Raw genomic sequence first — 27,827 nt, forward strand, 5'->3', positions numbered from 1 at the left:
TAGATTTTTCTCCACTCCAGCAACAAAAGTTTTTGGTTGTGCAATGTATGGTCTACATGAAAATCCTAGTATCTACTGGTATCTGTTGATCATTTGTGTAAATGTAATACAGTGTAGGTGCCATTACGCTACGCCAAGCGAGACCGTTTGTCTGCGTTCTCCATATTACCATTGAATGATACGAAAAATCTTCTGTTCTGTAGATATACGCGGATAAAACGATGTTTACAGTTTGTCATACAGTATTTGGAGAAATGTCCTCTAATTTAATGTGTCGTAGGCGGCATTTAGATTGACAAATACCACCCCTGATACCTGATATCTTTCGTACCCGTTGTTGCTTTTTGCAACAACGGGTACGTTATTACGTACGTTATAAGTATTACGAATAAAAATAAATAAGCAAGAAGAATATAAGTGAACCATATTTAAAATAAGTGACAGAAAAAAGAATATTATATATACATTTACTTCTAAATTAAAAATAAAATACTCGTATGCCTGATCACGAAAGATACAAAATTTACAAGCGACAAAGTATTTTTTAAAACAACCGAACATATTATATGTAATAATTGTAATAGATATGTTGGCTATAATCAAATTACCATAAAGTCACCGAAATATTTTATCTGAGTAATGATTCACTATTGATTGCTACGTTACGTTATACGATACATTTATAGTTAAAGCGAAATTAGGTGTTATGCCTACTTATTATTTTAGTATCTGTTACAAGTTACATACTAAAGTATTATAGTAAGATATTGAATTCCCTACATTTAAAAATTGAAATATTGAAATTAGACAGTAAAAAATTGTAATTTTAAGATTGATTTACAAATTATTATAATTTAAATTTTACTACTTTATGAAACAAATATTGTACATCATAAAACGTAGCAATCGAAACATCGGAACGTACATTTATATAATAAATTTTTCAGTGTCAATGCATTAAAAAAATACTAATACATAAAAATTGCCTTTTCCAAGCTTATAACAGACACTAACTTAAGTTTAAAAATAATTAAAGCAAGTAATATAAATTACCACCATAAAATATTTAACTACATTAACCAAGTATTTGTGAAATTTCAGAATGAATAAATTGATTGATATTTAAATAAATTTCAAGTTCCAAAACGTACCTGCTATAAAATTTAAAAATCTACGACTAATCAAATTATTGGCAACATCGGAGGAGTTTAGTTGTGTACGGGGAAGAATACATACGGATCCCAAAAGTGTTTTACCCTATTACGGAGTTCATTTAATCCTACATGTTGGTCGGAGTCTACATAAAGCGCTACCCAGATAATAATATACACGGTGTATATTCTCCTGGAGTTAGTATAATACCGTTTTAGTACGGGGCCCACATTAACCGCTAGATCTATATATATATATATTTTTTGAGAATATGTTTATATTATTTTTTAAGAGTGTCGTTCGTTGACTAGCAATTGAATAATAACGAATAGAGAATAGAGAATATTTTTTAAATATAACCTTAGGAATTTTAGGAAATATGTCTGGCAACCTTGATTTGAAAGGCGGTCTCTTTGATACCAGAATGAGACATGTTTATGTTGGAAAATTATTAGTGGATGTACTATACATCAAGTTTTATTTCTTCTTTTTTGCTATTCTGGTATTATGCTACATCAGTATAATCCATAAACATAACTGCTTACATATTTAATTCAGGCAATCAACTACCGCCTACCTATATTATTACTTATCCTGTCAATTTATTCATTCATTCATATTCATTTTATTCCTACAATTTTATGAATGGACTACCTAAGTCTGACATCACAATGGGGGGGGGGGGGGGGGGAATTTTAAAAACATTTCCAAACATTTCTAACTTGTGTGTATTTGTCCCATAAGAAGTTGGAAATATTGTTTTTTTAATTGTTTTAAGAATAAATAAGGACTTTTGATTATTATTTTAATGTTATATTATTGTTTGATTAAAACTTTAATTGAATGAATGTTGTAGCATTTGAAAATTCTTTGGATATGTATTGAAATCCCCTCGTATTTGTTAAAATATCAAAGAATAATCTTAGTGTATTTAATTTCCCATTCGTACGTATTAAAACACCGAATTCTTCCAATTCATCTTAGCGTCACCGAGTAAAATAAACCATTTTTAGAGTTGTTTATATTTCTTTGATATTTTTCTTTGATCGAAACCGCTATAAATATTCTGCGTTTCAAATAAACGTTAATTGAGATCGCTGAGAAGTTTTTGACGGCAAGAGAATTGTTCACTCTCGGTAAAGCCGGCCGCTGATCAAGGCGTGTTTAGTTTTGGTGGAGTCCGAATTTATTTTCAAATTCGAAATCTTTTCGTTTTCCTTTTCTTGTCATGGAAATGTAGTATGAAGTGACAGTAGCAGTTGGATGCTTGGTATTGAGCAGTTTTACAACAGTTTTTGAAGATGGCCTCATGTTGCCATTGTGCTGTGCCTGTTCCAGTCTTTGAAGGAGACAAGTTTTTAAGGTTTGTGTTCCAGCCGGTGCTGGCTTCCGCCCTCATCTTCTTATCCCTGGTCATCATCCCGGATCTGCCCCCAGTATAATTCCAGTTCCCGACCCCAGACATACAGAGTGAAATTTAGTGAAGTTTAAGGTAACTTTTTGTGTTTAAATTTTAAAGTCAAGATAGACATTTTTAAAAAAATAATAATAATTGCTTTCATTATTTAAAAAGATAATTTTTTATTTGCAATAATTTTTTTATTTGCCACAATTTATAGCTCAGTAACATTTGTAAGTTTTTGTAGTATCTCCCGAGCTGGTAAATGAATAGAACACATGTAAGTTTTCTTTATTATTTTGGTATGAATCTCTGTAACTAATATAGTATTTTTTGTACTATCTGTAATTGTGTAACTGTTTGTGGTGAGACACAATAAATGTTTAATTTTTTGTAAACCATTTTGTTTGTTTATCTTGACTAACTCTCTAACCCGTTTTTTTAGTTTCATTTGAGAAGATATATTTTTTATGTTTAATAATTATTTCAATAGTTACAACTAGCTATTGTAATGGTTATAATTTGGCACCTTGCGTCCTTTTTAAATTGCTAGAGGTATTTCTTGTTTCCTTTTGTTTTGTTTGTCCCAAGAGATTCACGTTAGTACCCCTTTGTTTCGTTTTTTATAGTTGCCCCAATCCGACCCCTTGCCATTTACTTATCCACGACCCCAGCTCTCCAAACAAACCCTGAGTGCCGTTCGCACAAGTATCGATTATTTTGATTGCTCTATCTCCGCTCCAATAATTTTTGTCCCCAATTTTTTACCCCTTATAATAATACCCCATGTGGTAGACAAAAATATTTCGTTACAATGTTCATAACCAAAAGTTCTTATTTATTCTTCAAACAATTAAAAAAACCAATATTTCCAACTTCTTATGGGACAAATACAATTCTTGTTTTAGGGTGCCTGTCCGTTCCGAAAGTTGGCGATCATTCTGGTTATGATGACTTTGTTGGTTGCTATACGGAATAGCTGTGTTGAGGTCTTTCTATACCAGGTTAGCAAGCCAGGATATTCTTCTTCGTCCTGGGGTCCGTTTTCCTTTAATTTTACCTTGTAAAATGCATTGGAGTAGCTCGTATCTGCCTTGATTTCTCATTATATGTCACAAGTACTGCAGCTTACGGCCCTTTACGATGTTGAGCAAATCAGCGGTTGTGTTCATCCTCCGCAGTACTTCTTTATTGGTGACTTTGTCTGTCCATGGCATCTTCAGGATCCTTCTGTATAACCATAGCTCAAAAGCCTGAAGTTTTGATAGAGTTTCCGCCTTCAATGTCCACGTTTCTACTCCGTACCGAAGCACTGAGTAAACGTAACATTTAAGGGGCCTTATTTGTTTCTAGGGTGAGGTCATGACTCTTGAACACAAAGCTCATAGTCAAGAATGCACTTTTTGCCTTGACAAATACACACAAATTAGAAATGTTTCGAAAGGTTTTTAAAATCCCCGCCCATTCTGACGTCACAGCTTAGGTAGTCCATAGTTATCATCAAGAATTTATCGGAAACCCGGGAATAGAAGTTTTAACACTGCTTGGTTGTATAGAGTGGTGACTACGTTAATAGTACTCAGATGCACTCATAGAAAAATGTGGTATCTAAAACGCATTTATATTGGATTTATAACATGATGGTAAAATCGACAATAACATTTTTATCAGCGGTATAAAAGGTTCAGGGTCCACACCTCCATTCCATATAGTAGTGTTGAGAAAATATAACACCCTGCAAAACCGATCTTCTTAAATCCAGCTTCAGTTCCCTTATGTAAAGTACCTCGCATCAGTTCAGAGTTCAGATCAGGTTAGAGTTTTCAAAACTATAATTAAGAGAACTAAATTTTAAAAAAATTACTCTGTTATTTCGAAATTTATGCTATTAATATACAGGTGGGCTAAAAATATTTGCACTTTTTTTGTGGTATAAACATTTTGTTTGGTTCTATTAGTGAGACTTAGTTTGTAATTAGATTTAAATCGACATTTTTGACAAATTCAGCAGTGTTTTATAAATTTTGATGATTTTTTACAGACGTGTCTAAAATATTCTCCCAAAATATTTAAATTTTTCCACTCTACTCTAGGTCAGTCTAAAATTAGGATTTTTCTCCATTGCTCAGAATCAAATATATAATTAAAACAAGAAATATACCTTTTAACTGGTTCATTTTAATACCATTTAGTCCGTTTCTTGGATAATGTGGAACCCTCTCTTCCAGTAATTGGGCTAATAGTTTTTGTGTTGGAGATATAGAAAATGTTTCAACCAGTCTAAAAAATATTTAGTTATTATAATATACGTATGAGTTAATAATATATAAATATATATTCGTATAAATCTATGTTAAGAAAATATGTGCAAATTAAAAAATATTGATAAACAAACAATTATTATATTTGAATAAAATTTTACTCTAATATATAAAAATTAGTTCTTATTTGCTAAGGCATATACCATTTAATCATTGTCATTCTGGCTTTACAACACTGCTAGCTCCCTCAAGAATTTCTCTTCAGTCGTCCCTATCCATATGTCTTCATCGATGTTATCAAGAACCTTGTTCTGGGTCTTCCTCTTCTTCTTTGACTAATGGGTCTATCGAGAAACGTTTTTCTAGCTGGGTCATTTTGTTCCATCCGCATTACATGCCCTATCCACCTCAGACGTCCTATCCTAATATGTTTTACGATATCTGGTTCCTGGTATATCTATAAAGTTCGAAGTTGTATCGTCTTCTCAACATTCCATTGTCATTCACTGCTCCATAGATTCGCCTTAGTACTTTTCTTTCGAACATACTAACATGTTTTCATTACTTTTTGTTAGAGTCCAGGTCTTTGAGTCATATGTTAGGACTGGACATATTATTGTTCTATAGAGTTTTATTTTTGTATTTCTCGTTATAATTGTGGATTTAAGGAGGATATTTGGCCCAAATTTATCTCTGCGGTAGTATTATTTTCAGTGTTAACAAGCGCTTCCAGGTATACAAATTCGTTCACTACTTCGCTGACGTCGTTTTCTATAACAAGTGGTTTTGTGGTTGCGTGCTTATTTTCATATCCTTCGTTTTGTAGCTGATTCTTTTAATGCTACATACGCCTCTTGTACAGCGTTTTCCGTTCTCCAAACAATATTGATATCATCAGGCAAGGATTTGCACTGATTTATTATATGATATATTTATTATATTTATTATATGCACCAATGGTTGTGATTTCAGACAGTTACCCCTGAATTCGTACTCTACATTCAACTTTTTCACGAGTTATTTTTGTTAAATTTACCAACTGATTTGGTATTTCTAACTCGTTCATTGCTTTGAACATTTCTCTTCTATTCACAGAGTCTTAGGCTGCTTTATAGTCTATAAATATGTGATGACTATCAATGCCATCTTCCAGTGTTTTTTCTATAATTTGTTTCAGTGTTGCAATCTGATGAACTGTCGATTTACCACCTCCGAAACAAGTATTCCAATATTCCAAATAATTGGGGATTGCTTTATATCAATATTGTACCAATGAGCAAGGCTCCAGGTTTCGATCTGCTTCGAAAAGCGTGGAGTACTCTGAATAGAGTCAGGACGGTACATAGATGCTGTGCAGACTCTCTTTTTAAATAGGGCAAAAAGCTTCTTCCCCGGAATGTGACTGCGGTGTGAAGAGGCAAACACTCCAGCATATCGTGACAGAATGCCTAGTGATGGAAAATTCTCGAGAACCAAAAAATTATGTTGAAAAAAATTAATTTGAGTTAGAAAAATTGTCGAAATCACTATTTTCATCCTCTGATCACTTGGACCCATTGATACATGGTCCTGGTCCAATAGTTTTAAATTATGAGCTATAAATCAACCAAAGTCAGATGTTTTTCACGGCATTTCTGATATGTGTAAAAGCTCCAACTCTTTCAGCTCGGATTCTTCAAATTATCACGAATTATCAGCATGTATATCGTACCACTTAAATTTACTCCCGTCTCTCATAACTTTTTCTAACGCAATGGTAAACAGATTGTACGATAGAGCATTTACTTGGCATAGTCCTATGTTATACAGGGTGGTCCCTAAGTAATTGTACAAACGAAAACCGTAAATTCTACACTTTAAAATATTACGATTTAAGCCAACTTGCTTTAATAAAATGTTGATATTAAGAAAGATACAGGGTGTTAAAGTGGAAATTTAAAATTCTATTTTTCGCTATAACTTTTATGTTTGTAAATATTTTTGGACAAAAATTTATAATTGGATGCTTTAAAGCAGGATAAATTAGAATTTTATACAAACTTTAATGTAACTGATAGAGGGCGCCACATATGCCATATGTGTGGCATAGATTTGCGCTTAACTTTTTTGCTCTTAAAGTTAGCTCTATTTGTGTTATAAAATATTAAAGATAAATTATTTTTACAAGGAAAAGGTATACTTGTTGATAACCTTAAAATTTAACCGTTTTCGAGATATTCACATTTTATAAGTCAGCTGCGTAATCATTCTTAGTTGTAATATTTGTGCGGTGAAGCACTAAATACCTGTAGATAAGCATAATTCACAGTTTATTCTTATTACAACAACTCAAAGATGATAATGTAATATTACAAAATTTTTGTTATGGCTGCTAAATGTCTTATGAAAATATTCTTCATCTTCTTTTTTAGGTGCCGTGTCCGTATTCAGACGTTGGCCGTCATTATGTTTACATTTTCTCTTTTATATCTCTTCTTAAGTTTCTATACCTACTGGAGTTGTATTACTTTTTCCCTATTGTAAAATGCTGAAAACCCAAAATACGTGGTTTATGTAAGATGGTACATCACCACATTCTAGAGAGAAGGCAGTAAAAACATACTTAAATATAACTGTTCTGAACGTTGGATTTTTCGTGGCAGTCATATTCCTTTGCAATGTGGTGAGATATTGATATAATTATTTATAATTATAACATATAATTATTTAATTTATAAAAAATCCCAAAAGAATACTTATCATTCATTACGTAAATTATTTAACCATTTTTATTAGGACAATTAGAAACTAAAGCCCAGGTATTGAATAACACATATGTGTCTTGTTTCATAATACTTTTGCTACCAATCTAACCTTAACGACTCAGCATTTTTACAAAAACGTCATCGTTGGCCTAATAACCGATATTGTTATAAATATAATAAACACACAGGTAATTTAGTTCAGCATATTATTAGTTCGTTAGTTAATCATAATAGACCATTTGTTCGAGATGTAATTATAGTTACTCGTAAGCTGTAACGTAATCATATAAATAAGGAATAACATCTATAGGTTATTGTGTTTATATAAGTAACCAATGAATTAAATACATCACAGTTTAACCTCTGCCACAAATAAGATGTAGTTCCATAATATACCATAAGGTTTGGATATGTATTAAAAAGAATATATTCATCCATTATACATTATAGCCACCACGTAGCCCAGAATTTAATCCGCTTGATTTTGGTGTATGGGGCGTATTAAAACAACCTGTCTATAAGAATCCCATAAACATTCGCAACCAACTATGGGAAGAAATAAATACTGCAGCAGTTTCTTTAGAACCAGTGATGCTATTTAACATGAGACGATCTTTTATGTAATATATTGACAAATGAATTAAAGAAAATGGTGGACATATCGAACACTTACGTTGACAAAAAGTTATGTTATTTAGTTTAACTATTTCTTAATTTGATTTGTAAACAAAATGTTTTGATTATGACTTTAATTTAACATAAAACGTAAAATGTTTGATGTAAAATCCCTATTATTCTGTTTTTGTCAAATCGTATTATTAATTATCCTGCTGATATATTTATTTGATTTAATATTTCGTTAACTATTGACTTTAGGCAAATGTATTTTATACCAAAATTTAGATTTATTAATGTTTTTGTCCATTTTTCCTTCGTTGCTTGGAGTAATTGCCTTAAATCAGAATTATGCAGCTGATTTCTAAAATGCGATTATCACGAAAACTGTTAAGTTTTGAGGTTATTAAGAAGTATACATTTTTTTTGTTAAAATAATGTATCTTTAATATTTTTTATCAAAAATACAGGTAACTCAAACAGCAAAAAAGTTAAATGCAAATTTATGCCACATATGTGGCATATGTGGCGCCCTCTATCAGCTACATCAAAGTGTGCATCAAATTATAATTTCTCATATTTAAAAGTATCCAGTTGTAAATTTTTATGCATAAATCTTTACAAACATGAAAGTTATAGCGAAAAATAGAATTTTAAATTTGCACTTTAACACCCTGTATCTTTCTTAATATCAACATTTTATTAAAGCAATTTGGCTTAAATCGTAATATTTTAAAGTGTAGAATTTACGGTTTTCGTTTGTACAATTACTTAAGGACCACCCTGTATATAAGTGATTCTGAGGGATATTCACTGCCAATTTAATTAATTCTACCAATCCTTTTGGTACTGTATATGTAGCATTGTTTATCCCCTGTGTGTATCATAAAAAATTTTTTAAAAGGTTTTTATTTAACCCTCTGGATTTGCGTTTTAGATTTTCGAATACGAATAAGCATGATCTAAATGTTTATTTACACTGCCAGATGCCTTTAGGCATCTGACATCTTGTGTATATATAATATATCATGTATAATATGCTTGTATATCAACAAAAATAGCCAAACACATAAAAAAGAAAGGAAGAAAACCAGCTTTTAGAACGAACAACAACTTAGGCAAATATTAAGAACAACAACAGCCAAAAGAAAAAGCACTTACACAGTGGTGTATACAAACTTAAATGTGGTGACTGCCCAAAAACTTACATCGGTCAAACTCATAGAACATTTACCAAACGTATAGCAGAACATAAAAGGGCTTTCAATAATAGAAAAACAGATTCTACGTACGAACTTCACCTTCTACACCATAATCATTCTTTTAATGACGAAATTCTTCACATTCAAAATAAAGGCCTTAAGCTATCTTTATTAAAATCTATGGAATTTGTGAAAGTTTTGAAAACAAAAGTTTTCAGGTTTTATTGTTACATAAAATGAATTCCAACAAGTAACGATAGAATCTATCACATATTTAATTTATAAGTCATATTTAATTATTTTTGGGATTGGTCGTTTGGACGTTTAATATGACTCCATGTCAGCACATCCGCCTCTGTTAGCATTAGAACTTCTGAAGTCTGATATGTTTGACTCATGTCTTGAATCAATGTAGATGTTGCGTCGCTTGGGGCTGGGAAAATTTTACCGACCGTGGGAAAAAGCGGCATCCTTTGATGTTTGCACCTGTTCAGGTGTTCGAGTGACGCCACGCTCACTGACAAGTCGAGTTCTTCTTTTACTTTTTTTCGTCTTCTTCTTTTCTTTAGCTAATCTGTTTTTCGTCTCATGTTACCTTCTTCTATTCACTAATTGAACGTCCACTGCTTGACAGGGAACCCAATATTTTATACACTGCTACATATAAGCTTTCGTTCTTTACTGCTACATATAAGCTGTCGTAGTGCTCGACACAGTAGATGTTGCGTCGCTTGGGGCTGGGAAAATTTTACCGACCGTGGGAAAAAGCGGCATCCTTTGATGTTTGCACCTGTTCAGGTGTTCGAGTGACGCCACGCTCACTGACAAGTCGAGTTCTTCTTTTACTTTTTTTCGTCTTCTTCTTTTCTTTAGCTAATCTGTTTTTCGTCTCATGTTACCTTCTTCTATTCACTAATTGAACGTCCACTGCTTGACAGGGAACCCAATATTTTATACACTGCTACATATAAGCTTTCGTTCTTTACTGCTACATATAAGCTGTCGTAGTGCTCGACACAGTAGATGTTGCGTCGCTTGGGGCTGGGAAAATTTTACCGACCGTGGGAAAAAGCGGCATCCTTTGATGTTTGCACCTGCTCAGGTATTCGAGTGACGTCACGCTCACTGACAAGTCGAGTCATTTCTTCTTTTCCTTTCTTTCGTCTTCTTTTTTTCTTTAGCTAATCTGTTTTTCGTAGATAATATGTAGACTATATGATTTTGAGTCTGTTGATCTGGGGATTTATATATTACTGTATTAACAAGCTTATATGGTAACTATGTTCTGCTGATCGTCACTTTAAACTAAATAAATACACAGATACCTTTCAAAATGAGAAAAGAACATAGAATAGAATTCCACATACATTCTATACATATTATATTACATAAATACGACATTTTAAATCACCACAAAAACTCTTTTTTTGTGCTCAATGGGAGATAGCATTAAATAAAAATTAGAAGTGTCTATTTGAAATATCAGAAATTTACAAAGTTTAACAGAGGTCTCGTGTGGAGTTACGCAATTAACAATATATCTGTTGTACAGAGAAGATAATAGATTTAAATTATACATTAGATACTGAAATATAAACAAAAACTCTATATGACTTTTGTAAATTGTTGAACAACTGGAACAATAATTAATATATAGTGTTAAAAATATATTTAAGATAATTTGCTTCCTAGATAGAATGGGGAGATCTTAAAAAACTCACGATTGTAATCCATTTTTCCTAATCCCATTTGTGACAGAATTCTTTCTCTTTGCTGGATTTGAATCCTCACTAATGCTATCGTCTGACCAAGAATTAGAATAATGTTCATCTGTATCCGGAATTTTACAATCAACTGGTCGAGAGTATTCTTGAATGAGTGATTCTAAAAACTAACAATTTATTTTGAATTAGTAACATACTTTTACGGAATATATCACAATACAAAAATAAAAATTACCTAACCTATTTATTTTTAATGGATATATAATAAATCACATAGATATAAAAAAAATATCAAAGCAAAAATTAAGACATGTGGGTACAAAAGAGTTTATATACAGTGTAGGTAAAACTTTCTGGTCGGTATGTATCTTACGTGAGATGGAGTGAGAAACACCTATTTAAAAAGAGAGAGGTATATTAGGTCAGCCCATTATATCGTCGAAATAGCATTAGTGGAACTAAGAAAAGAGGAGAAGTTCAACATTGCCAAACTTATTGGTTTTATTTGACCTGTTGTCTTTTTAGCATTTTAACAACATTCTAAGATAATCAAATTTGGGCGAATTGATTTAAATGGCAGCTTACTGTTTTTTATTTTAAATTTGCCACAATTTTTCTTTTCAATAAGTTTAATTTAACATTTTGATTTCCACTTCGGAAATCGTTTTATGTAAATAAAATTTATTAATGTTTCGTATTTTAAGTACGATTTCCGAATTGGAAATCTAAACATCAAAATAAGCTTATTTTAAAGTCACGTTGTGCCTTATTCGCAATAAAAATAATAAATTGAAATATCAAACCACAATAAAAAACCTTCATACGAAATTATTTGGCAACGTCTCATGTCGCGTAGTCAAAGCACCGAATCAAAGTAGAACACAGGTAACGAATGAGTAGAGGTGGGCATTCTTTTTTTTTTCGAATCCTGAGAAAACTAATAAATATTTTTGAAAAATTTAAACGCAGAATGAAAGAATACATTATTACCGAGGGCCGAAAGTCTCTGAAAACTTCTATAATGTTTATTTTAATAAGTTACAGAGGCGAAAAAAGAGAAAATTTAGTGTGATTTTGAATTTTAAGTATCTCATTCAAAAAAACTTTTTGTTTATTTCGGCCCTCGGCAATAATGTCACCTTTCATTCTGCGTTTAAATTTTTCAAAAATATTTGTTAGTTTTCTCAGGATTCGAAAAAAATGAATACATTTAAAAAGCATTGGCCTGAAATTTTGCGCCTACGCTCTTAACGCAACTAAACCGATTTTCGTAAACAATAACTATGATTGTTTAACAGTAGTTTCAAGTAAGAGAGTACCTACATAAACAAACATAATGGCTATTATCGTTTATTTATATATTTATTGAAGTGAAAGAAACTAATCAAGGATATATTTATTATAACTTGAAAAATAAACTAAACAATACAAATAGTAAATCGTACTTACATTTACATTACACGTTATTATTAAATCGCGAATCGTCTAAATTGACATTTAAAAACGTAAGTTTTTCTACTTTACTTCTTGTTAACCGTGTTCTTCTTTTATTTAAAATTAAAACCAGATTTTGAACATGTGTTCACATTTACAATACTTTTCGCTAAACCCGATATTAGTAATTGTACTACGTCGGATACTATGGATGTAAGGTTACCGTTTGCTAAAATTTTATTGCAAGATTCTTGAAGGCAGCGTACCATAACAATCACTGAACTACCCTTCAAGTATTTTTGGCCACTCATTGTACTTGTTATTTCTTAAGGCCGTAAAATTTGGGAAAATTGAAAACAAATAATCCAGTCTTCATTATTTAGATTTGGTCCAAGTCTAAGTCTGTATTAACTAATACAAAAGTGGAACGGATTGCCTCTTCTAACTCGGTCATTCTTTTTAACATGTAATAGATGAAGTTCTACCTAGTTTCCACGTCTTGGATTGGCCGTTTGGGAACTTTGTTATGTTGTAATTGATACTTTAAAAGCCTTTCAAAAGATAAGGTACTTTTTTTGAAATGTGTTTTTTTAGAAACTGAAATTTGAAATTAGTGAAATAATTTCACTAATTTCAAAAGCGATCTTTTCTGAATTATGGTTTCCAGAAAAATGGCAGCAGCCTCATAAAATCGTTTTAAATTCTAAATTTTCGGTTAAATATTGTCCTGTTAATGCGATGTAACTCAGTTACTCCATATGTCCAAAGGTCAGTAGTAATACAGATATTTTCTACTTCTTTAACAACTTGTGATCTAATAATTTGCTTAGTTTTGGTATAACATTCCTGAAGTAATGAGCCTGACGCAATGAACAAGTTTTTCTTGTTGGTGGTTTATATCCAGGAATCCACCCTGCAAACTTTTTAAAAGCTCGTTCTTCAACTATGGAAAACGGATGAAACGAGTCTTTGCATAGGTTTATTAAATCCATATCTATTTGTTTCTTTTGTTCTAAACTAATATTTTTATTAATGGAAGTATCCATCACCTTTTGACGCTTGGGTCGCGGTGGCAGTATGTCAGTACTTGTAGTAGAAGTAGTCGAAACGGACAGAAATGCGTCAGGAGAAGTTTCAATCATTGCAATATTCAGAAAGTGGACCATAAAAGCTGCATCTTCTACAAATGCGCATTTTTTTAAAATAAAATATTATTCTTATACTAGGTCAATAATTTTGACTAAGAAAAATAATTCATAATTGAATATTTACAATAAATAAATCCTTTGACGAACTATCAATAAAGATTTGAAATCGAAAATGCAGATCAATCGTAAATCGAAACTCATTCATTAATCAGAATACCTAGTTATAAAAAACAAAAGAAAGAGTTAAGAAGCTGGTTACTTCTATAAAAAAAGAAAAAGAAGATTGTACTAGTGAAAATCAACCAGTACAAGAAAAAGAAACTGATAAAGATGACTTAAGTCCATGGTGTATTTTTGATGAATTTATTAGACATGACTCATCTAAACATACACCTGTATCTAGAGATATAAAAGAAGTCGACATGTATTTGTCTGATGATATTACCCACAAAAAATTTCGAACGGTGATTGGAACTGTCCATTACAGTGGTGGAAAAACCATCGCCATGTATATCCTAACTTAACCACTATATTCATAAAATATTGTAGTATTGTAACAAAATCTGTTCATTGTGAACACATGTTCAAAATCTGGTTTAATTTTAAACAAAAGAAGAAACAACAAGAAAAGTGGAAAAACGTATGTTTTAAATGTCAATTTAGACGATTCGCTATTTAATAATGTGTCATGTAAATGTAAGTACTATTTGTATTGTTTAATTTATTTTTTAAGTTATAATAAATATATCCTTCGTTAGTTTCTTTCAATATAATAGCTAATATGTTTTTTGTGTACTAGTTTATTTGAAACTACTGATAAACAATCAACTAGTTACAGTTTACGAAAAACGGTTCCGATAAAAATGTCAACGACCCACCTCTAGTTTCTTAGGATCGGAACCAGAGATCTCATATCGGAACTAATCGGAACTAATCGAAACTAATCGGAACTAATCGTCTTACTACTGGGCAATGGCCAGCAATAAGAAATATGGAGGGGAGACCAAGGGGAAATATGATTGTTATCTTTGTCTGTTCGCTGAAAATATGATTTTATATCTGCGTTAGATATCCTGTTAAATTTTACCACACCGACCATAAAGTTTTACCTACACTGTATGTACTAACTAGCATGAAAAGAGCAGCAGCCTCTTTAAACAAGACAGAACAAAACTACAATTTTAGTTGAAAAAGTCAAAATAAATGTAATGTCCGTATAGAAAGTATCCGGAATTTTATATTTTTCCTAATTTTAATAGATTTTCTTTTTGTAACATTTTAAAACAAAAGTAATACATCAAGTAGGTTGTGCCGATAGTAGGTTATGGACAAGATCGCATGACAACACCATCTGTCAAATATTGTTGTTTGTAAACAGACTTAAGATTTGTGAAATAATGTCACAAGTAGAAAATAGAAAAGTAGTGGAATATTTGTATAGAAAGGGTGTCCGAAACGTTAAAAAATTAGTGCAATTGACTGAACTCGGAAAAAATGCAGTGTATGAGACAATAAAGAGGATAAAAAATGGTCTCATAGATATGAGACATAGACGTTTCGGGTAGACCGCGTAAGATTCGCGGAAACAATTTACCTCCTCTGCAAAGGCAACGAAGAATAGATTTTTGTCAACGTTTGTGAGAAGACAATTTTAATAATGTCTTTATATCTGATGAAAGTTGTTTCCAGCTTGGTGCAAATCATCTAAAAGTCCTATCAAGAGAAAATGTTCCGTTCAAATTTCCAAATTTCCCACTAAAATAATGGTTTGGGGAGCAATATCTCAGCGTGGTGCTACACCTCTCTGTATAGTTAATGGTACTGTTGATAGTGCGAAATATTGTGACATCCTAAATGGTTTTCTTCTTGAAACGGCTCATGTTTTATATCCAGAGGGGATTAATCTACACCGGGGGCGAATTTGATAACATTTTTTCCGAAGAAATCTTAAATTAGTGCTTCTTTTCAGAAAAAAATGGTTTGAAGTTATATAAGAAAACTTGGTGCTCGTCCATATAAGGACTATGAAAAAGTAAGGGTGGAAAATGCCACCCAGAAAGTTCTTGAGGAAGGATGGTCCTTACGTCGCGCTACCGAAGAATATAAAATTTCTTATGGAGTCCTTAATAACCGCTATAATCGCCGACATGGAAGAAAAAATGGTGGGCAGACTGTATTTTCCGCGAACGAAGAAAAAACCATTATACAGCGTGCTGCAATATGCGGCGAGTGGGGATTTCTCCTTGACTTGCGAAATATAAAATATTTAGCCAAAAGTGTTTTGGATGCACAGGGTCTACAAGTGCCTAGTTCCAAAAATATTTTACCTGGAACTGACTGGGTATATTCATTACATTATAAAGGAGAAATAACCCAAAAAGTAGCAACTGATATTAAAAGACCTAGAGCTAATATTTCAAAAGAAACTTTAGTTGTCTACTTCGAGAATCTGCGTAGAAAATTAGAAAATATTCCACCTAATAACATATTCAATTACGACGAGACCAATTTACAAGATAATCCCGGAAATAAGAAATCTTGAAGGGCGAAAGATCATCATGAGAGATAACCTTTCCTCACATTTTACCGATGCGGTGATATCTTTATGCGAATAAAACAATGTGGGCCTTATATGTTTGGTCAAAAACAACGCATTTTCACTTTCAGATGGCTTGGAGGGAAACTCTTAGTGATTGGAAAAACTGTCACTTCACATTAACCACAATAGATAAAAAAGCACATGGATAAAAAACAAAAACAGCGCTATAAAAGGAATTATTGTTTCCTCCTTTGCAGCCAACGGAATTTATCCTTTCTCCCCTGAGAAAGTTTTTGGTACAAAAACCTTTTGGTACATTATCTAAAGGAGAATGAAAGATATTCAGCTGACCATCCAGACGAAATATTAAGCGAATCAAACTAAAGCCGAGCATATGAGTCTGACAATAATAATGGAGTTGAATATTTTGCCTAAAACAAGGATGACACCAAAGAAGGAGTTTTTCTGTTATTAAAGGTACTGGGAGGAAGAAGGATGAAGCAATACTATCGCTATGTTGCTAAAATTCAAAAAGCGAATGAAAAGGACCTAGACGTAGTAGGATATAAATCTACGGATGAAGTAAAAAAGGCTTTCAAACTGATCGAACATAATAAATTTTCAGTTGGAGTAAGTGATATTATAGCCATTTTGCCCTATCCTGAATTCCTTAATTCAACAGAAATAGCTTATATGTTTAAAAAACAGGTTGATGTAAGTAATGGAGATGTAGAATATCACTTTAAACTTAATATACATATGTTCAAAGATGTTTAAAATTGTTTTTTTAGTGTTCTGCATTGCAGTACTAGCCCAACTTTGTCATTCTTTGGTTGAAGCATATTAAAGTTTACTTTTCATGACCTGTGTCATATGATTACAATTTTTAGAAAATATTAGTTTATGAATATGGCTCTTTGGTTTAGTTTTTTTTAATAGTCAGTAATTATCAGTTTTCAATATGTCATATGAAATGGAGCAAAAGCGTTTGCAAAAGCTGGTGGAAGAGTTTTTTTCAAACGAGGAGATTGATGACAGTGTTCGTGATAAAAATTTTGAATTAAATACTGATGACGAAATAAGTAGTTCTTCGTCAAATCAAGGTGTTCCGGAGAGCAAGAGACAAAAAATGCAAGGTAATTTACAAGATTTACCTTTAACATCGCAAAACTTAAGAATAGTAGACGATACCATTGATGTTGATCATAACCAGCCCTTGTTATGGAACATGGTAGATGGTCAGAACTTGAAAAACATTACATTCAGTGTTCAAGACTCGGGTATCAAAGCCGACTTTTTTGAGATGTATTCAACTATTTGTGGATGACAACATTATTGATTGGATTGTGCAAGAAACTAATCGATATGCACATCAAAAGATGAATATAGATGGCCACGGTCCAAAAGCTATAATTCATAAGTGGGAAGAAATAAAGGCATTTTTGGCCATTCTTGTCTGGATGGGATTGCAAAGATTGCCAAAATTGTGTTCATATTGGTCAAAAAATCCATTATACGAAAGCAAAGTAAAGTGTCTTATGTCGCGTAATCGGTTTGAATTATTACTTGCCAATTTACATTTTAGTGACAATGAAAATATTGATAAAGGACTTCGACTGTATAAACTATCACCCCTATTGGAGAAATTGGTATCAAATTTTCAGAGAGTGGTAGTGCCGGGGGAAGAACTCTGCATTGATGAAACTATAGTTCCCTTTAGGGGCCGACTGTCATTTCGGCAGTATATCAAAAACAAGAGACATAAATTCGGAGTGAAGATATACAAACTCTGTTTGGATGGAGGTTATACTTATAATCTACAAATTTATTGTGGTAATGATAAAACTGAAAATATGTCAGTTCCGGATAGTGTTGTGTTTAATTTAGCTAATAACTTATTAGATGTTGGATGTACTATATACATATACACAGACAATTTTTATACTAGCGTTACATTAGCACATAGGTTGCTAAACAAAAATACAAATTTGGTGGGAACTTTGAGGCAAAACAGGAAACTTAATCCTAAAGAAGTGACAGGTGCAAAATTAAAGAAAGGGGAGATTATTGGGATGGAGAGTAACACAGGTGTAGTAGTAACTAAGTGGAAGGACAAACGCGAAGTGCTTATGCTGAGTACAATGCATACTGCTGAAATGGTAGATGACCATCAAAGGGGAGGAATTGTTGAAAAGCCAGTTTCTGTTGTCGACTACAATAAGAGCAAAGGATTTATAGATATATGCGACCAACTAAAGTCTTACTCTACAGCATTACGAAAATCAGTGAAATGGCATCGTAAAATAGCAATTGAGCTTCTTCTAGGGTCAGCTATTGTCAATGCCTATATAATTTACCAAAAAGTAACCAACAGTAACGTGTCCATCACATCTTTCAATGAAGAGTTGGTTTTTCAACTGGTAGATTTCACTAGACTAACTAATCCAGAGCAACATATGCCACATGCTCGTGAAGGTCACCATATGGAGGAAATGTAAAGTTCGGCCAGAAGAAGATGTGTCACATGTTACGCAAAAAATTCAGCAGATAATGGTAGAAAATTTGCACAGACTAAAACTCCCTTTTCTCGTTTCAGGTGCATTCAGTGCAATAAATTTTATTGTATCACACGTTTTTGCGAGGTTCATTCATGTAATCTATAGACATTTTTATATGAGCAAATATTATTTTTTTCATTTATTTCTTAACTAGAAACATGTATTGCTAATTTTTAAGGAATCTGATCTTTGGCAATAAAAATAGTTGTTTGCGTTATATATAAATAAAACTTAGTTTCAAGCTACATAATAACATATTGTTTTATTGCTAGACACTAGTATCCTAAAAATACAGGCTAAATCTATAAAAGAGTTCACCGGGCCACTGAGAAACTGTATTCCAAATAAATGAATGGGTACTGTGAAGCGCGGATGTACCACGTAGCCTGAAATACACTAATGGTATGAGATGCAAAGTTGCTTCTCATGGCGTCAGTAAGTTCAGTCACTGAGATGCACACTTGCTTCTCATGGCGTCTAACGTGTTAATAACTTTTGTTTGTGAAACCTAATTTAGGACGTATTAGCATATTTTTGTTTTTTTTTGTGAATAAAATAAATCTGTAGAAAAGCAAATTGTGGTTTAAATTGCAATGATCAATTTCGCCCCAGTATACATTTTTCAGAATGCTTACATTTTTTGAAAAATATTTATAACGTGGAGCGAATATGATCGGCCGGCATTACATATTATGCTGTTTTCATTCACATTAAAAGGGGTGGTCAATTTGGCCCCATTCAGGGTATGAAATTGTTCATCCAGTTGTTTGCATTTTTTAGTCAAAATCTTATTCAACAAAATATTTTTTATGAAGAAATATTTAATATAGATCTTGTTGAATCATATTAGTAAAAAATATGTAGTGAATTTTACAATTTACTATCATATTTTTAAATTAATAATTTTAGAGTGATGAATTTCACCCCAATTTACGGTAATAAAATCCAGAACACAAAATATATGGTAATACAAACAAAAGACATATGCAGAACTTAAGTATACATGGACAGACCACCGAAGCTGTTCAAAAATTCATATAATATTGGCTCCTTTGTCAATACAAAAAATTATATAAATAACAAAAGCCAGAGATGAATCCTCCCTGCTAACAGATGCTACTTTAGCCTGTCAAAACAACTAAAACCAAAGTATATCTAAGGTTCTATTATAACTTTACTTCCTCTTGAATAATTCTTCTAGTTTTTCTTTATAGGAGGCATGCACTAAAAGTTCTGCACAGATCCATCTTGCACAAGTCCACTTCATAAATATGGTTTTCATCAATTTTGACATTACTTATGGTACATACTTAAAAACATTGACGGGTTGAAAATCCACTCACCTTTAAGCAGTAAAAAAATAATAAAACAATCAATTTTATGGAAGAATGGAAGTCCCTGAAAATTTTCATGTGATGATTGTACATGAATTTAAATTTGTCGATTGACTTTTTTTTCATGGCTTTATCATGGAAACTTTGGTTTTCATGATAAAGCACCAGACCCACTACCTGTTCACATATGGCTTGAAGAATTCAAGCATGGATGCAGAAAGCACATGATAAATTCCATGAAGGCCACTCGGCCACAACTGTTGTCCCGGAAAACATTGATTCTGTGTGTAGCATGATTAAAGCAAACTGAGATGTTACCTATCATCAGACTCATGCATCATTGGGTATAGTCACATACAATTTTGTCTAACCACTTGGCTGTGCCAAAGATGTGCAGTTGTTGAATTCCTCATAATTTGACTGCCCGTAAGAAGGCAGGTGTTGTGTTACACTCAAATAATTCAACAGAGACACTTCAAATTTGGGATGGAACATTATGACTGGTGCTAAAATATGGATATATTGCTATAAGCTCAAAACAAAAACCCAATTAATGGTATGGAGTTTCAAGCCAAAGCCAAAACCAATAAAAGTAGTCCACACTCACAACATTGGCAAAGAAATGGTTATTTTTTTTTTAAATGTCACTATTTCTTTGGAGAATGGTAGAAATGTCAATGCAGAATGGTATACAACCATTTGTTTGCCAGAAAAGATTGATTCACTCTGCAAAAACCACTGAACATTCTCTTGCATCAGGACAATGCCAGCTCTGAGACGGCTCATATAACATATCAGTATTTGAAGGTAAAAAACATCAATTTGGTAGACCATCCTACATACAGTCCTAACTTGGCAACATGGATTTCTTTCTTTCCGAGAATCAAAAACAAACTATGTGGTAAATGGTTTAAGATACCAGATAAAGGGTTGAATCATACAAAAATTTCATTACTGAGAAATTTTTTCCCAAAAATAAGTTTTCCTTCTATTACCTGTGCAAAATTTTTAGTATATAAAAATATTAAAATAGCTACTTACTGACATATCATCCTTAGTGACAGATGCACAAAAAGGTTCAATGGAAGCCCAAAATTTGTCAGAATTGTTCTTTGGTAGTGTAACCTTAAAATCCTTAAACTTAGGTTTTTCATCTATATGTTTTCGTTTAATAGTAGTCTGAAAGATGAAATTATAGTATAAATAACATGTTAGTTCTGTGTGTAATATTCTTAACTTACTTTCACTTGTGTCTTTTTTTCAGGACTCTCACAATTTTTGTCGATTTCTCCTATTTCAGCAAGTAAGTATCTAATTCGAACAGCGCTAGTTGACAGAAGCTTCTCTAAATCTTGCTGCAACATGTCTAGATCCACCATTGATATACCATCTTCTCCAGACTTTGCCAAAACTGGAATACAAAAAATATTTTTTCTTGTTTCTTTTTTATATTAACTGTTTTGTTTTGTAAAAACAATTAATGGAATTATAATAATACAAATAATAAACCTACAGTGAGAAACATACATTAAATCCAGCTGGGATTCATATTTTCATAACATGGAACTTGGATAAATTGGACTATCCTGGATTTTCAAAAATTTTCACTTGAAACTCTAAACCAACATATAATAAAAACACACAAGGGGTTGAGATCATCTTCATTCTATTTGCCTTAATACCTATGGAGGTCAGCTTCCCTAACTACATAGCTACCATAAGTTTTTATCTTTTGTCATACCAATAGCAGTCCCCTTTCATAGACATGTCCTTTCTAAGTGTCTCCCTCAGGTCTTCCTGTCCTACTCCTTCCAGGAACTTACAAATCAGCAATTCTTCATACTGGGTGATTAATATTTCAATGTTAAACATAAATGAACCATTGTAACCTATGTTCTCTCATTTTGGCATAAATCAGTGTCACCACTAGACTTCCCCTTGTGCCTGTTATGTTTGTGGTTTAGCTGAGTGTCAATCAGGTGGATATGCTTGTAGTGTAACCACACCCGTGTACAGTATTCTGTCACCGGATATATCTGACCAGGAGCCCGTCTTAAGCTTGGTGGATAAGGATATTGTTGAGACGAAAAGTTGATACTTTTGTCTGAGTAATACTTGGTTATAATCTTAATCTCAATAATCTCAATCCAATCTCAATTCTTAAAGTATTCACTGATGATAGATAGATCATCAATTAGAGTGTTTTCTGTAGTTTCTAAGTTTCTGTAAAATGTAAGGAATCTGTCTGCTCATATTCTTTCCCATTATGACATGGAAGGTTTGTTTGTCAGCATGTTGTCAATTAGATTGATCATCTTTCTGCAGGAGATAATACAGTCCAATTTATATATTAATCCCTGCCTCCAAACAGTATAATCTGTTAGATCAATAATCAAAACAATCGAAAATATCTACCAAAACAACACAATACAAGTAAAAGTAGAAAAAGAACTAACTAGCCCTATTGAAACTGGTAATGAGATAAGACACAGAGATTCCCTGAGTCCTCTATTGTTCAACCTGATTATGGATAAAATAATAAAAAAGTAAGAACTAAAAAAGGATACACAATACTACTCTCTCAAAGTAAAGATGATTTACAACATATGCAGCACCAAATAAATATAACCACCAGAAAATTTAACATGTTAATTTCCCCAAAAAAGACAAAATGCATGGTTATAACAGCAAATTTACTAAGATGTAAATTGGAGCTGAAAGGTCAGATAATAGAACAAGTGATGGAGTTTAAATATCTAGACATCACATTATCTAGCTACCAAAAGCTCGAAACTGAAGTAGAAGATCAAGTGAATAGAGCCACAGGTTCTGCTTTCTTGATTCAGCCGCAGAGCTGAATGAAACAATATGGAGAAATAAAAATATCAGGAAAGAAATGAAAGGCAGAAATTCCGAAACAGTGGCAGAATTTACGAAAACACAACCTATCGCAGAGAAGACAAAAAGGATGTTAGAAACAGCAGAGATGAAAACACTTAGAAACATTGATGGCCATCATAATATCACTGTCAATGTGGAATCAATTTTCAGATACTTTTTTACATGACAATATAATGTTGATTTTAATACTCCAAAAACTGACTTATGTTCCATGTATCTGCAATTTAAAGACAAACTAAAAAAAGCCCTAGATGGGCTCACAAAAAATTAGATAATGGTTTATCGGCATTTAAATGTTTTTATTGGCTTCTAAGAGGAAACCAAGATGGCAGAGTGACATTCAGCTTTGGTTGCCAAAAAAACTTCTACTACCAAAAATGGAAGTTCCACTGGAAAATTGAATCCATCTACAGTTAGATCATATGTATGGAAAGAACTGAATCATTAGAGGGGTTTTAATGATCTAATGAAATAGAGCCAGCTCTATACCATATCCTCACAACATTTGAATTTAGTAGCAATGTAAAAATTGTTAGACACTTCTGTGACGGATGTGGCGCTCAAAAAAAAACTCCACAACCGTAGGAATATTATTCAAGTGGCTATTTAATTTGAATCCTCAAGCATAGAAAAAGTTGATTTTTTTCAGTTGTAAGATATTCATGTATTCCACCAGACATACTTTTTGCCAAATTGAAAAAATTATTTAAAAAAATGGAGTAAAGTCTACAGGTTGGGGGGTTGGGTGTGGGGGGGGGGGAGTACAATGGAGCATTGTATTGTCGAGAGACAATAACACTGCTCTTGGCCAGAAAACTAACATTAAGTTTATTATGAAGTCACTAGCCAATGGCACATAAGTTCAAAAACTCAAAAAGAGGGAGTGCTATAATGACAATCTCTGTACTAATAAATATTTGCTAAGAAGGGGGACAGAAACTACATATGGTGTGATGATGGTTCTATCATTGAAACCAGATAAAAAGAACAGTATAAAGAACCAAAGTACATGGATTACAAAGCACTACAGAGACTCTTGGCAAAACAATGAAACATTATCCTTTTTCAAGAAAGCCTTTGAAGAAAATCTACAGCATTACGACAAATGAAGCTGGTAGCCTAACATTGCAAGATGTTAAGGGAGGGAGAAGCAGACGATAACAAAACTGAAAAATTCTATTTGGAAAACACTTCCATTTCAATATTGAACAATATTGAAATATTTTTTCATGTTATTGGTACATGCCCATGACCACATATATGTTTGTTTATAAACAAATATTAAAAAGCTGTAGTTTTTCTGATTCCTGCTATTTTAAGCAAGACATTGTGGTCAAAACATGACATGACCAAGTCAATAACATGAAAAACTACCTGTCCAAATTTAAATTTCATTTTAAAAAAAACTTCAATGTAAGAGATTTATGAGTGCCATTTATTAGGTGTAGAAATAACCAAACAAAAATAATATACATTAATGCAGGTTATTTCCAACAGAAATGAAGTTTCTACAAGTTTTATCAGGTTTACTTCAAATTCGTTTTAATGGACATGTCAGGTTTTGAATTTAGATGACTGAAATGATAAATCAATAAATCATAATTATTGAACAAAAACTTTAAATTACAATAAAGAAGCAGTTGATAAAGAGCCAACAATCAAACTTATCATATAAAAGATTACTTTTGGAAGTATTTTTTATTCTTTTACCATTCTTTTATGAATGTTTTCTAAAAAATATTTAACATATTTTAGGTGTTTACAATAAAAGCTAGAAGCAAAAAATAGTTGAGATCAATTCAGGAAAAAATGAAAATGAATACTTACTAGGAAAATTTAATAATTGTATGGATACAACAGCATACAAGTACTTGACAATGACAACAGAAGCAAAAGGAACACAGGTTTAAAATAAAAATATCTGAACAATTGGAAGTTAACTTCCTTAGACAACTGGAAAACAAGGGGGAAAGAATTAAGGTTGGCAATTGGTATGTTTATGGTACTACAGAATTAGAAACAGAGGAGCAACAATGTGAATGGTCCTACAATTATAGCATAACATTAAAATCGTGTTAAAAATATTCATTTCATGGACTCTAAGGTGAATATAAAGAATACATGAGAAAATTGAGATGTATATTATAATATAAAATAGCCAACTGAACCCTCATATTAGGTCAGATTGTCAGAGCTTTATCCACAGCCTCAAATAAGATTATGTGTTATAAGTTTATTTACTTGACGTGTATTTAGGTAGAAGGTTGCAATTTTCATTTTGCCTAATAACTGGAACGTTGAATACGTCAGGCTCCTCAACTTTTGGCTCAAATTTCTGCTTGTATTTAACTGACTGTAGTATTTCTTTTAATTTTCCATTGTGTCTAGCATTTGTTTTTGGTGCAGTATGTGACGATCTTTTAGGATTCATCATTTTTCGTGATGTAAAACTATACGAAAAGTAAACAATAAATCAAAAAAACTTCATAGAAAATGCATATTTTAACCAATTACTGAAATTGACAATTGTCATTGGAAAGCTGCATTATTAGTTGACAAGACATAAAAGTGACATTCGGTTGCACATTCTAAACAAATGATAACCAATAAAGAGGTTGACGCCAGAAAAATAATAATATGCAACTAAGAATACACTATAAGATTTTTTAATTAGAAGTTTCTGGTTGCAAAAAGTATATTAAAAGTAAATATTTTAAAAACTATTACATTTTTTTACGCAATTAACTACAACTTCAGTTGAAAATACGAAGTGCAAATAAACGTATTTTCTACTGAAATTGTGGTTAATTCCCATTATCTTGTTATGACTCTGAGTTGATTTCTGCTTGTTTTCCGCAGCCCTTCAGCCCTATCAGCACATTCCCTTCTACATACATTTTTCAATATGCTTGGCCCAGTATATTTTTGCAGTATGAATTATGTTACCTTCGGATCTAGACTTTTTACCGCACGCAAGCGATGCCTTTTGGCACTCCCACGGTCAGCTCTCTACTGAAGTATCCCGGTGACCTGAAACCCATAACAGTGTGACACTATTATGTTTCGTCAGTCTGTCCAGTTTCACTTCACATTATCACAATATCCTAAAGTACACCTTAGATATCATGATTGCCTGGCTAGATGCATATTGATCCTCTTCAGTTAGAAAGTCCTTGCATGTTAATTTTTCTTGCACACTGCAATATTGCAAAAATCTCTTATCTGAAATATAAAGGTTTATTCTCCTAGTGAAATAGAGATGTTTAAATTTGCACCACTACCGAATATTCTTGCACATGATCCTTCTGTGTACCAGGTATAGGTATTTTAGATCTGTTTCTGGGTACCGTATGAACAGAAATCATCATCCATCGTTTATGATGTTATTATATCCCGCCTCCCCATTATACCTATGTGTAGCTCTCATTGGTGTACATCTAATAGCCCCTCTGATTCCGAGGCAAGCAAGTCTTTGCATCTTGCTCAGTTTGATAATGGCACTTTTTTGCTACACCTTTGGCTAACATACCACTGGTGTACACTTAATTGCTGGTTTTACCACCATGTTATAAATCCAATATAACATGTCTGGAGTTAATCCTCACATTTTCTATGAGTACCTACGTCTGGTTACCATTAACGTAGTTATCGCTTTCTTGGTTATTAGTTCTATCTGCTGATTACAACTGCCTCGATTATTACCTCCAAGATACTTAACTTTACTACCAGATTTAAATTTGTACCGTTTATGGTTAGATAAACCAATCCCTCTCAATTTCTCCTGATAAATTTCATGATTGTTGACTTCTGGAAGCTTAAGTTCGTCTGTCTGTTTCATTCTCTCTGACTGTGGCTAGGATATCCAAGTGATCTGCATAGCCCAGGAAAAGAAATCAGCCCATTCATGACCAGATTCCATAAAACAGGAGGTAAGACTCCGTCCTGTAGAGAGCCTCTGGCTACCTGTACTAGTGATGTAACATTTGCATTCGTAAAGTTTGTGCGAATGTTTTGCTAATATGAATATTAGAGAAAAACAATTTGAAGATAATAATATCAAGTTAATAAAATAAAAAATCATTCACTTCTTATTTTTTCTTTATAAAAGCTTCGACGCCTTTTCTCCTTAAAGTCTGTTTCGACGTGGTGTATAAAGAAATCCAGCGCCACTAAACGTGCGCTCGCTTGGAACGCTCGTTGGAGGTATCATCATCATCATAAGTGGCTCGACAATCCGTTGTGGATCTTGGCCTGCTCACAAAGAAGTCGCCACTCCTGTCGATTCCTGGCAACTTCCCTCCATCTTCTAACCCCTAGAATATGTAGATCTTCTTCCACATCATCATTCCATCTCATTCGTGGTCGTCCTCTGTTTCTTGTGCCCTCTGGTTTTGAAAATGTTAATCTCTTCGTGTATTCGTGATCTGACATCCTAGCAATGTGTCCAGCCCAACTAAGTCTCTGCACTTTAACGAATTTCACAATATCTGGATCGGTGTATAATTGATACAGTTCAAAGTTGTATCTTCGACGCCATAACCCATTTTCATTTACGGCCCCAAAAATCTTTCTAGCTCGTTGGAGGTATAACTAAATAATACCGTACTACAGGAAAAACACCATGTGAGAAAGTCGGCGTCATTTGTCACCCTTTTTTCTGCTTAGTAATCTTTGAGAGTTTTACGGATTCAATGATGGACAGGATTTTCAAAAGTAAGAATCTTCTTGACTGTCATTCGTATCCATTAGCTAACTCATAGTTTCTTTCAAAGATACAATTTTGTGAGTTTCTGAATCTTCGGTTTCATTTAATCTG

At 32.7% G+C, this 27,827-nt stretch overlaps 1 protein-coding gene across 1 annotated transcript in view; it reads right to left on the minus strand.

The window, feature by feature from the left end:
• Ada3 (transcriptional adaptor 3) overlaps positions 1-25,570 on the minus strand; it is a 46,053-nt gene extending 20,483 nt beyond the window's left edge. Inside the window, exons 1-5 of the mRNA XM_072543936.1 lie at positions 25,253-25,570; positions 21,352-21,521; positions 21,152-21,289; positions 11,095-11,264; positions 4,713-4,831 (exon numbers count right to left, since the gene is read on the minus strand). Of these exons, the coding sequence (XP_072400037.1) occupies positions 4,713-4,831; positions 11,095-11,264; positions 21,152-21,289; positions 21,352-21,521; positions 25,253-25,445 (790 nt within the window). The 5' untranslated portion in view covers positions 25,446-25,570. The remainder of the gene's footprint in view (positions 1-4,712; positions 4,832-11,094; positions 11,265-21,151; positions 21,290-21,351; positions 21,522-25,252) is intronic.
• Positions 25,571-27,827: the final 2,257 nt, after the last annotated feature.

The sequence above is a fragment of the Diabrotica undecimpunctata genome, chromosome 9, assembly GCF_040954645.1.
Source record: "Diabrotica undecimpunctata isolate CICGRU chromosome 9, icDiaUnde3, whole genome shotgun sequence".
Classification (NCBI taxonomy): Eukaryota; Metazoa; Arthropoda; class Insecta; order Coleoptera; family Chrysomelidae; genus Diabrotica; species Diabrotica undecimpunctata.